The sequence below is a fragment of the Mustela nivalis genome, assembly GCF_964662115.1.
Source record: "Mustela nivalis genome assembly, chromosome: 2".
NCBI lineage: Eukaryota > Metazoa > Chordata > Mammalia > Carnivora > Mustelidae > Mustela > Mustela nivalis.
In genome coordinates, this window is record NC_139021.1 from 165,035,313 (window position 1) to 165,048,316 (window position 13,004).

A 13,004-nucleotide genomic window follows, 5' to 3' on the forward strand; every position below is an offset into this window, starting at 1 on the left:
ACCCTCAGGGTTCCAGAACCCTCTGTGGCATGTACCAGTAAGAAACTGACACATGCAAAGCGGAGACTCCAGCCGTGGCCCCTTGAAAAGCCCAAGTTCAATACATTTCTGAGAAAATTATAAACTTAGATCAAATGTTCTCCCTCGACATAGAGATGGTGGTACTGCTTTCTTCTATGAAATCTCTCGATTTTGGTCCAGGATAACTTTCTAAATGTTGTCTTTTATGACTAGCCTTCTGACATTTAGGAGGCCATGCTTACTACAGAAAAAGTTCTGAGATCATAAATTTTTCACCAAGCACAAGACTAGAAATTAGGGACATGAAAGAGGCGAGAAGGACATAATAATTTAATACAAATACAGAAACACCACTTGCCAACTGCAATGAAGCATGGTGAGTGTATCTCAGAAAGGAGTGCTGTGAGCCCACAGGTGAGGGGCACACTAATTCATACCTTTCCACAGATGGTCTACCCCATGCCACAGGTTCTCCTGTGATGGCCTCTATTTTACTTTGCTTCACACAGAACTGTGGACCTGTTATGCCTCCCTGGCCTACTGTACTTGGGAGATAGAGACCACTTTACTATTCACTCTAAGGCCCAGAGGTAACAATGACCTGTGTGGGGGTGAGGGCGGGGACACCTGTGGAAGGCTTCCTGGAGGAGCTGAGAAAAGTCTGGAAGGTGGCTTGGAACAGTGGTAGGGTGAGTGATAAGGAGGACTCCAGGAAGAAGGAACACAGAGGCATGAGGGGGAGGGTACAAGATGTGTTTGGGAAATGCTCCCTGTCCGTTCTGAGGAAGCCACACTGGAAATCCAGCTTAACTTGAGAAAAGACATGAAGTTATATAGAAGGTCACACCAAGGCATGAAAAACCGAGAAGCACATTTGTTTGAAAAACTTCCCAAACTGAGTCAAAAAAGACAGGGGGAGAGGCAGGGTGCAGGAGGGAGCCTTAGGTTGGGGAGTGGGGTTGGGGGTTGGGAAGAAATGGTAGGAAAGCCAGAAGGAACAAAAGCAGGAATAAAAATGGGAAGGAGAGAGAGAGAGGAAGAGGAGAGATGAAAGCAGTTTGGTGCATGGGGGAGAAAACACAGAATTTTTTACAGGGCTTTTTGGAGGAGGGGTGTGCAACCTACTTGGATGTGTTCACATCTATGTGATTAATTTCAGGACAAAGAGTCAGTTCAAGGGATTGCCTCTGAGGCACCTGGGTATGCTCAACCTAGTATTTCTTCATTTAATAACTTTCTTTTTTAATCACCCCCAATACTATATATCATACTTGGAACATGGTCAGTGTTCAATCAAGACCAATAAGGTACGTTTCTGCCTTTCCTGGTGAAATAAATAAAGATGACACGCTGGCCTGTGTCTCCATATTCCTGGCCTTCCTGATATGCCCTGACCCTTGCGGAGCATGGCCATAGTCTGTATCATTTGCATATACTGTTCCATGCTTCTGGAATGCTGTTCCAGCAGGCTGTCTCCCTTACTTCCATACTACTTGGCTCAAACATCAAATACCACCTGATCAGCGATTCCTTCCTTGACAGCCCCTCCCCCCTCAATCCCTGCTCCCCTTGCTCTGCTTTCCTGTACTTCCTGGACTTAACACCACTTGGCATTAGACATGGGTTTATACCCAGTATAAGGTCTTCTCTATCTACTAGGGAAACTCGATGAGAGCAGGGCCTTTGCAACTTTCCCTCCTATCACCACTACATCCAGGCCCAACAGTCTCTGCTGAATGAATGCATAATAATAGGGCTTCAGATTCTAGCCCTGAGGCAGTGGCCAAAACATTTAATCACTATAAGCCTTGTTTTCCTCAAGGTTAAAATGAGAAAAATAATAGAGCCTACTTACAAGAATGGGGATGAGTAATGCAACTGAGAAGTACCGAGGGCAGTAGTGGCGGAGCCAAATGATAGGGATAAAATGCACGGGTGCATGGTATTAGCATCACTGTTGCCTGAGAACGTACTTGACCAAGAAAGGAAATGTATGAGTAAGTGCCAAGACCTTTATGACACTTTTTTTTTTTTTTTTTTTTTTTAAAGCAGGGGTGAGAAGCATTAGGAATTTTCCAGACACTTTGCCATCCATGTTTGCCATCCATGCTGCTGTGTTCTGGAGGATTCTAAAAACCCAACAGAGATGCACTCCTCTGCTGTCGCGTGAAAAAGGCCAGGGGAGAACAGGCTTCTTCTGTGCACTCTGTCCTCTCTTCCAAGCAGCACAGACCTTCTCCCGGCCGGTTGGGCCCCCAGCATGCAGGGGAAGTAACACAGAAGCGTACAAAGAACGCACTCTGAAAGCCGCCCAGCGGGGCCCATGACTACATGTTCCTGCCAGATTTTCACTGCTGTGTGGGGAGGCCTGTGTTACCGTGTTTCATGCGTTTCTGGTTGGTTTTCAGGCTGTCTTTAAGGCTACTCTATCAGAGAGGCCACACTGAAATCACGAGAAGTCAAAATCAAGAGGCTTTTGCAACATGAACAATGGGGGTCAGAAGGACCCAGCCAAGAGAACAAGCCAGTGCAGGGCGCCTCTGTGCTCTCGTCCTGAGGCCTGCTGTGGCGGCAGGCGGAGAGGGGAAAGGCCCTTCCCCAGGCTGGGGAGGAGTAGGGAGCCATCGGAATCTGCCGCAGCCCCAATTCTAGAAAATTTTAGCCTCTTCCCAGGTCCCACCTCAGAAACTGTTCCTAAATAAACGGACTGAAAAGAAGGTAAATCAAGGATACAAAACGTGGGGTCAAAAAATGCCAGTTGGTGAGCCAGGGTTGGGACCCTGGCTGGCGTGGGAGTGGCCAGTTTGACATTTTTTTTTTTAAATATATATATTCATATACAAAAGCCAAAGTATTCATCTTCTCTGGAACATTAAAGAGATTTGACATCTTTTAAAGGCGCACTAATGAGGAAATACAAATAACCAAGAAAAATCAGTAAAAATTCTTAACCTCATTCACGATTCAATAAATGCAAATAAAAGCAATAAGGATATAGCTCGTGGCTCATCAGACGGGTTACGTTTAAGAAATCTTTGATAATGTCTCAGGCTATTGAGGGCTTGCAAACCCAAGCATCCCAGCACCAACACAGTGAGAGCGTGCAACGATGAAGCCATCTCAGAGGACAATGCAACAAGGTCTACTAAAATTTTCCAAGTATTCACTCTCAGACCTGGAACTGGCCATCTGTAGTTTCTCTTTCCAGCATTGCTTGCTGCCTGCACAAGTTGAATGCTGACTAACCAAATCAGTAATGTGTGTGTGTGTGTGTGTGTGTACAGATGTATTAGCACTGTGTGAAAGAGCCAAACCTCTACAGTTCTACTAATGAGAGAAAAGCTAACGAGAGCATAGCTGACTGCACAAAGTGTGGTTTTTTGTAGTCATTGGTCACAAAGTGGCTGCATTTACATGTGTTGAAATGGGAAAATTTTAACTTGCTATTGTATTCCCCAGTAGTGCATGTGGCATGGTGGTTTTAGAACACAAACGTATGTGAGTGTGTATGTCTGTGTACTCACATGCATATTCACCTGTGTAAGCCCACACAATTTCTGGAAAAAATGTAGAAGAAACATTAAAAAAAAAAAAAAAAACGTGCTGCACCTGGGGAATAGGAAGGAAGGTCAGGAAGAGGATTTTACTTTTCGTTTGATGCACCCGAGAACAACTTCTCCTTTTTATTGTCATTGCTGCTACTCTTGTTGTCATAAAGGTAATCTATCTCTATACAGAGAACTGAAAGCACCCCATAGGTCACAGACTGAGGCCTATTGGGAACCGAGGTCTCCATCACAGCCCCTCAGCATTGCAGCCACCGTCCCCCAACCAGATATTGCTGGCCAGCTGCTCATTATGGAAGTCAGCTGCAGCCCTGGAAAATGGGAATAGAATGGGATGTCCAGTTCTGACCCAAGACCAGAATCCGTGGGATGGTGGTTCTATAAAGTTGTGAGTCTCCTTTGGTTTTTATTTCAGCTTGTAAAATGCTAGTCTGTGGTTCATTTCAGCAAGGGTTTTTGGACATTCATTTTCACAGTTGGTTTAAGGGCCAAGGTTGTTTCTCCCCAGTGAAAGAGATGAGTCCTTGTGCAAGTTGTTACAAGGTTACTTACTCATGCAAACAGACAATGAGCCCAGTAATTGTCCCCTGCCCCTTGTCCATGCTAGCACAGATCACCCCCAGTACCAAAATAGTCATGCCGCTGACTATGGCTTTCATTTCAGAAGTGAAAGGGAGGAGTGATAAAGGTCAAACTCAGGACTGCAGTTTCTTGCATTTCTTGCAAGATGGTATGTACAGATGTGCACAGAGAACTCTGCATCCCTGGGTAATTTCCAGGTAAAGAATTCTGATCATAGTTACATTCTTTTCCTCCAAAATCCCGTATACCTAACACGCAGCGCACAATTCCAGGGAGTTAGTGAGGTTCTTAAACTTGTCTGTTAGCCCCTCAGGACTCTGGAGCCCTTCTTTGAGAAGACTTGCTTATACAGGTAAGGTTATTTATTAAGTCAACAAATGGGTCAGTCTCTGACCTTTGTTTGTATAAAGAACCAAAATAAAATGAGATAAGGTTTTTCACAAAGCTTTCAACCCAGCAGTTTGGTCAACATTTTCCAACTACGTTCATTACATATGTATACAGCAATGCACCTATATTAGGTGAATCAATAGAAGACAGGCGTCCTTTTTACAGCTTTAATGCACTGGGTGGCAGTTTTAATGTACTGACTCCATAGGATGCCTGAGAGCAGATACATTCATACACACACACCCGATATTTAAATAGTAAAATCTTTGTCTCTGGAGTGAGGACCTGTCAGGGTGTCCTCAGTTAAATGCAGGGACCAATAACAAATGCCACAACCAGTAAACATGTTCAAAATTTTCCAATAATAATTCCCGTGATTGATTGTAATTGAGGCTGCTCTCCCCAGCCTTCCTCCCAAGGCAGAGAGGTAATGCAAGGAAGAATAACTTCCTTGTCACAGTGTAAACTACAAGACATCCAGATTCCAGAGCACAGTGGCAGAAATGTCTATGGCAGTCACAGACTGTCACGAAGCAAAAAAAAAAAAAAAAAAAAAAAGCCCTCGGTACGGGGAGTTCAGGTGAAACAGAAATCGATTATAAAATGTAATCTAGGGAAATGTGAAATGAGGCTAAAACCGAACTTTGAATTAACAAGCCCAGATAAGCCTTTGTAAACCGCCCGATGGGGATAAGCCAAATAAGCTAGTGAGGGATTTTTCCTGTGTCAAAACAACTTCCTGGTTACCAAGTACTTTGAGAAAGAGGAAGAGGAAGGAAGAAAGAGGGAGAAAGAAAGAGGGAGAGGCTGGATATGATACTGAAAAAAAAAAAATCTCTTTTTTTTTTTTTTTTTTTTTTTTATACCTAGGCAGGTCAGGCATTATGCCTAGATCCTTTATTTCAATTGGTAGGTAATTTTTTTTTTTCTGTTTTGTTTTGACAGGGATAACTTTTCAAATTAAATCCCTTTATTGAATTTTCACTCTTGGGTAGTTTCTGAAGATGCTGCCTTTGCAAAAAAAGTAAAATAAAATAAATAAAATTAGAACTGATCTATTTCATGCCATGTGAAAGCTGAGCCCGAGATGACAGTTTAGCATTATCAACCTTCATGGCTGCAGGGAGCAGAGGAATAACGGGTGAAAGGGAACGTGCACATCAGGGAAAATGACAGCCTTATTGTTTTCAGGATGTGGGGTTGTGTGCACTAGATGCCACAAGCCAGAAGCGGTATTATCCCCAAAAACTTGAAAATGAAAGCAATCTGGGATGTTACCAATTCCATCCAGGGCTTCCTGAACAAGACGGTGCAGTCATGGGAGACAAACCCTAAAGCTCTTTCATTAGTTTTTCGTTATGGGACTTTGTGACTCTAAACGTGTTCTGCTGACCAGCAGCACGGGCTTCACCTGGGAACTTATTAGGAATGCAGACTCTTGGGCCCCTATTGAATCAGAACCCACGTTTTAACGAGATCCTTTTTTGGGCCATGATTATGTCCAGATTTGAGATGCAATGCTCTAAAATTTTCTGACAGCTTAGTAAGTGACTTGGTCACCCTGACAACTGGCCAGCTATGTATTCACTCACTCAGCAAATATTTACTAAGCTCCATCTACATGCTGACACTGTGGCATGTGCTGGAGATGTGATATTGACCACAGATACACACGGCCCCTCCTCTCCTAGAATTTAGAGGCCAGTTTATTGTAATTAATCAGCATGGATGGTTCAGACGTAAGCATCCATTTCTATTTCTTAACTTCTTATTTTGAAATAATTTTAGACTCGCATAAAATTTGCAAAAGCTAGTATAGAGAGTTGCTCCGAAGCCTCTCTTGGCTTCCCCCAAAGATAACATCCAGTAAAACCACAGAATGAAAGCAAACAATATATAAAATTGGCTTAGATTGGGAGTTCAAGAATGACTCTCCTAAGGGAGGGATGCTTTCTCTGGTTCTGATATTATTCTATTTTCTTTCTTTTTTTTTTTTTTTTTGAAGATTTTATGTGAGCTCAACATTATTTCAAAATAAAAACTTAAAAAAAAAAAAAGAAATGGCTGTTTATATCTGAACCATCCGTGGTGATTAATTACCATGAGCTGGTCAGGGAAGGTGGAAGAGATGATACTCCATGTGGAAGAACCAGCAAGTATCAGAGCCTCATGGTGACACACAGGGCTCCGCATGTTCTAGGAACCGAGAGCAAACCCACAGGCCTGCAGGCAAGGAGTGAGAAGACAGAGTGAGATGAGCTAAGGGTCGAGGTGAGAACTCTGCCCAGATGGCAGGAATCGTTCTGCCTAAGGAAAAGGCTGCTCTGGCTCTTCTGTAGCAAAAACTGGGCCTTGGAATCCAAGATAACATAATCAGGTCTGAGGCTGGAGCGGTGGCCACCAGAGAGAGCCCACTGAAGAGGTAAGGGGAAGAGTTCTGAACGGCTGCGTTCAATCTGTGCCAGGCACAGTGCTGGGCATATTACATATGGTAGTCCCGCCTGAGCTTCCAACGGAGGAAGGTGATGGTCAGCTTGGACCCTGATCGGTACCCCCCCGATGGATTTTGCTAAAGAATATATTCATTCCCCAGACGGGAAGGAGAACCTCTGGAAATGAAAAATCTCATGCCATGTGCACAGTAAGGAAGTGGTTTCTGGAGAGTCTGGAGAGCAGGGGTGACCTCCTTTGTCTGTCCCCAAGCAGGTAAGGTACAGGGATCTTCTGCTTTTGCATTCACCTGAGCTGAGGGCAAGTAGATAGGGACAAGGGAGAGCGAGGATGAAGTTTTCGAACGGTGAGGGATATGTGTCAAACGGGAAATGTCTCAAAAATTGGATTGTCACCCTTTGGCTCAGTGCTGGGCAGCCTCATTGCTCTGGGGTACCTGCGGAGAGTCCGTTCTGTTCTCTCCTCTACACCTAAGACCTCTTTCTCCTCCCCATGCCCCCCGTCCTTCCTCATCTCACTCTTTTTCTTCTATGCTTTTCCTCCTGTCTCTTTCTTCGAACGCTTTCACCTGCAGTGCCCTCTCTTAGGCCTGGCAGTACTCCTCTGTTCCTTAGCCGTCCTAGAGGTCCTCTGGACCAAAGGAGAAGGACACTTACGGAGCTGCTATGTAAATATATTACTTAAACTTTCTATGCCTTAGTGTCTTCTTCTGTAAAATCAGAAAAACAACCTACAAGTTGTGCTGGGGATTAATTGTGACAAAATATATAAAGTGATTAGCATCATTCCTGGTAGAGGGTAAGTGCTCAGCGAATGTTAGCTAGTCCAGGAAGCACTATGATTAACTTATGTCCTTTACAGTTGTAGAACAAAGCATGAAAAGTCTAAGTAGCTTTTTCAAATTACTAATTTCTCACAATTAGTGAGTAAACTTTTGAGTCCTTCAGATATAGGGTTGGTCCCGGGACTGCAATTTTTTCAGTATCGTGTCCCCAAATCCACCCTGTCTACACAAAGTGCAGTCCCTCCAGACAGCCGGCCTCACTGGGCAGCTAAGAACCACGGAAGCACCAGCAAACCCACTCAACCGACGTTTCCCTCTGCCTCTTTATGACAAGAGACGCCCAGGACAGTTCTCTCGTCCCTGTCCTTTCCAAAGGCTTTGTGACTTTCCAGACAAAGCAGTGAGATGTTACCTGGACCACATCTGACAAAATAAGGAAACCAGAAAAACAAATGAAAACAAAACAGCAGCAATAACATAATTATAACTAATAACCAAGAAAACACTTCAGAAATAAGAAATTGGGCCATTTCTCCATTACCTGGAAAGGGAAACACCTTGGCTGGATGAGAGATGCTGGGAATTGTTAAGGCAATTCTGCATCACCAAGGACGTGGATTATTATTGCTGTGTTTTCCCTAGACACAGACTTGGCTCACGGCAGACTGATAAAACTAGCTTTACTATGAATGTCATGGAGAAGATGGATTACTTACGACCATCTACAGTCCTGGCCTCGAGATGCACAAGATCTGGTTCCTTATTTGACCCCATCACAGACCTAAAAAAAAAAAAAAAAAAAAGGAGAAATAAGAAAAGGAAGACCAACATTAATGACTTCACATGTGCCTCAGAGAAGCTCAGCGGAGCCTAGGGACTACTAACGTTCATAGGATTTAACCACCAGAATCCTTGGAATACATCCGCTGTATTTATGTACATAACCTGACAGTAAAATTTCCACTTCAAATAAAAGCTATAATGAACTTTCATTTGATGAAGGCCAGGCTTAACTCTGACAAGGACACTGTGTGTTATTAGCTCCGACCTGCAAATAAGTCCTACACATGACACACGTGTCCTCCTGTGACAATCTCAGTGACAGTATATTAGACTTTCAAGACTTATCAGGCAAATTCCAGGCAGGCTGCTTTCGCTGGGTGACTTGAACAGTGACTTCCATAGCAAACTGACCTAATTAATTTTTTCATTTGAAATTAGCAGAACTATGTCCCACTATCCTACTATGTACTAAGAACAAATCCTGTGACCCTCCTTCCTCCCCCAGTGCAGGGCACAGAGGGCCTGTCCTCTGTATGGCTGCACCTGTGGGAGAGGAAAATGCAGATGTGCCTCACTTCACGTATATGTTTGAAACCATATGTGTAAGTAAAATAAAATCAAAAGCAAAAGAAAAGTCTATTTAAAATGCCTTGGAGGTACCTATTATTTAGTGTAATCTTGAAGTGAGCCTTATTAAGTACAAAATAATTATTCTGTTACCTGAGCTATAATAGATAGTCAAATGTTGAATGAAAGAAGTAAGGAAATGAACGGAGGGAGGGAGTGTATAATGGTCTGTGAGCTCTTTGAAATAAGTAAATTAATCATTGTCCTAAGGGCATTCCCAAGAACTCTTCTTATTTGAACTCATTTTCTCAGCTCAAAGAGTCTGAAGCATAGCTAGCTTAGTCTCTCTTCATCTTAAGAAGTCTCCTAAAGGCCCTATTATCACTGTCAGTAACTTTTCTCTGATTGATACATGGCCTGAAATTCAGAGTCTATGCTTGAAACACTAAACCCCACTTTCTTCTCTCAGACAGGAGAAATGTCCTAATAAGGGTTTGGTAATTTTCCCCCAAAGAGACAGGGGACACGCACTGGGACACTCCGCAACCTTGGACTCTGAATGAGGGCAGTCGATGACATTCTTTTTTTTTTTTTTTTTAAGATTTATTTATTGATTTATTTGTTAGAGAGAGAGCGAGCGAGCACAGGCAGACAGAATGGCAGGCAGAGGCAGAGGGAGAAGCAGGCTCCCCGCCGAGCAAGGAGCCCGATGTGGGACTCGATCCCAGGGTGCTGGGATCATGACCTGAGCCTAAGGCAGCTGCCTAACCAACTGAGCCACCCATGTGTCCCAGTCGGTGACATTCTGAGCACGAGTTCAGTTGCTGGTCCAGGGAGGGTGGCTCTCCATTTCCCACACTGAAGCCCTGACTGGATCCGTAGGTGACCTCTTCTGATGAGGCCACAGTCAGGAGATTAAGAAAGAAAACAAGCTCCCTAAAAGCCTTCAAACTAGAAATCTCAGCAGCTAACTGGTTCTTTATAAATTATAAATTATATTATTATTATAAATTATAAATTATTTCATAAATTATGTGTAGTTACACACTGTTCACCTCCCACTGTGCCTGTTGCCCTGTTTCTTCCTTGAAATGACCAGCACTGAGATTCCCAGAAGGCTGGCATCCCAGAAACACAATGGTAAAACCTAGCATGCTGACCTATCTGCTTGGCTAATGGTGAGTGTCCATGGGAGACAAAATAATTACTCTGCATACAGTTGCCTCTTCCCATGTGCTCATGGCCCCAAATCAATAATAGAAGTTGTCTCTTAAGATCTTTTGTTATTTCTAAAGGCAGGAGCTGTTGTTTCAAGGGATGTTTCTGCTCTTACCAATTCACAAAAAGACAAAGGAACAAAACACAGTCCCTTGCTTCTCTAGAGCCTGCTGTGGCTAACCAAGTCCCCTTATATTGCCTAACCACCCCTCCCCTCCCCGCCCCCGCCCCAGTCTGGAGTAAAACAACTGCAACAACAAAATAAAACTTTAAAGTCAAACCACAATTTTTTCCACAACTTTTATTTGCGGTTAGGCTCACCCCTTTTCCTAGCAGTCTGGGAGAACCTCTAGATCTGCCGTCACAGATCATAAAGAATTATTGCCGCTTTTATTTTGTGACACTGGTGAATTCTCAAAAGCTGAAGCCAAACAAAGCTAAATGTCTGCGAAGGTGCTGGTTTTAATGGCCCTGTCATTGACCAGCCACCTTGAAGAAGCACTTCACTGAAGCTGACCACAAAGTATCATTCTCTAGAGCATTTATACATTTTACTTGTAACTGTGGAGCTGGGTGGTTATCTGTGTACATTAAGACCAATGACTGTGCTTTGCTTACTAACGATGATAATAATGTTAACAGGTGGTTGCCAGTGTTTGGTGGGAGGAGAAAACAGGGAGAGGATGGTAAAGGATACAAACTTTCAGTTATAAGACCTATGAGGTCTGAGGATGTAACGTACAAGGAGAGGAGTATAGTTGATAATGCTGTATTGTAAACTGACATTTGTTAAGAGAGTAGAACTTAAGCATTCTCACAAAAAAGAGAAAGAAGGAAAGAAGATAAAAGGTAAACATGTGAGATGATGGATCTGTTAACTTGGTTGTAGAAATCTTTTCACACTGCATGTGTTTCTGAAACCATAACATTGTATACTTTACATATAATTTTATTTGTCAATGATACCTCAATAAGCCTCAAAAACATTAACAAGCAAACCTAGCATAAACATAAAAGTTAATCCAAAAAAATTCCCTCGATGATCTTCTTTCCAGAGAGAGATCTCAAGGAGGGCTTCAAGTGTCCTTATCCATTATGAGAGTAGCTGACTTCTGGTATTGAACACAAAAGGTTGGACACACTGGTTTTATGCTTCTAGATTACCCTGTATGTATTCATAATGGTTTGCTCGATCTCTCTGCATATACGTCTCTTTTACTTCACTGAGCTCCCACAAGGCAGGTGCTGTTTTTTATCACGGAATTCTCTGTGCTTACCAGAGCTCGGAGAAGAATGCTTCTTCAGTAAACATAGAGACAACATTTTTACACCAGTCAGTATCTACTATAATATCTGATATATTGGGTTGTTCAATTCTGGGACTCAAAAGGAACCTCTCTGTATTATGAGATGAAAAATTTTGATCCGGGATCCTTTAATTATATAAAAAGGCAATAGGTCGTGGGATCTAATATATCTTTATATTGCCTGTGTGTCTATTTGAGAAAACGAATTCTCTTCTTGTACTAAAATTGCACAGAAAAACAGGGAAGTCTTCATGCCTTAGCATGTACTGGGTATCTCTCTGGAATTCCCGCTTACCCTTATCCTACCTCTGAAACTCTTTCATTTGAGTATTTTTTTCCCATTTCATGTGTACAATAATGCAACGATCCCATACATTTTTCCATATTCATCAGGATAAGAGTACTCTTCACCCTCTGTGTCTCTTTCACTCATCTGACCACCAACCTCCTCTCTGGCAAACAGCAGCATGTTCTCTGCATTTAAGAGTGTTTTTTGTCTCTTTTTTAATTTGTTGATTTTTTGTTTGTTTGTTTGTTTCTTAAATTCTACATGAGTGAAATCGTATTTTCCTTTCTCTGACTGATCTATTTCATTTAGCATTATACACTCTGGATCCAACCATGCTGTTGCAAATGGCAAGATTTCATTTTTTTTTCCTTTTTATGGCTGAGTAAACTTCCACAGTAGATATGTACCTCAAATTTATCCATTCATCTACCAATGGTCACTTGGGCCGCTTCTATATCTTGGCTATTATAAATAATGCTGCAGTGAATTTTACAACTATTAGAATGGCTAAAATAAAAAACATAAGAAATGCCAAGTGTGGGCAACGATGTGGAGATAAAGGAACCTTGGGCACTGTTTGTGGGAAAGCAGGCTGGTGCAGCCACTATGGAAAACAGAATGAAGTTTTCTCAAAGATTAAAAAGTAGAGGGGTGCTCAGTGGGTTAAAGCCTCTGTCTTCACCTCTGGTCATGATCTCAGGGTCCTGGAATTGAGCACCGCATTGGGCTCTCTGCTCAGCGGGGAGCCTGCTCCCCCACCGCCCCTGCCTGCCTCTCTGCCTACTTGCGATCTCTCTCTGTCAAATAAATAAACAACAACAAAAAAAAAAACTTAAAAAAAATTAAAAAGTAGAGTTACCATATGGTCCAGCATTCCATTGATGGGCATTTGCCCCAAGAAAGAGAAAACAGTAATTCTAAAAGATATATGTACCCTGTGCCTTCTTACTCTTAGTCTGACTCTTAGTCTTACTCTTAGACTTACTCTTAGTCTGCATACCCTTATAAGCTCAGCAGCAGATACATGAAGAAAATAGACTTCCCAG

The 13,004-nt window shown here is 42.7% G+C and overlaps 1 protein-coding gene across 4 annotated transcripts in view; it reads right to left on the minus strand.

Annotated features, from left to right (window-relative positions):
- Window positions 1-13,004, minus strand: part of SORCS1 (sortilin related VPS10 domain containing receptor 1) — a 505,841-nt gene that overhangs the window by 127,476 nt on the left and 365,361 nt on the right. For all 4 annotated transcript variants that reach the window (XM_082714247.1, XM_082714246.1, XM_082714244.1 and 1 more), the window contains exon 6: window positions 8,511-8,575. In XM_082714247.1, the coding sequence (XP_082570373.1) occupies window positions 8,511-8,575 (65 nt within the window). The remainder of the gene's footprint in view (window positions 1-8,510; window positions 8,576-13,004) is intronic.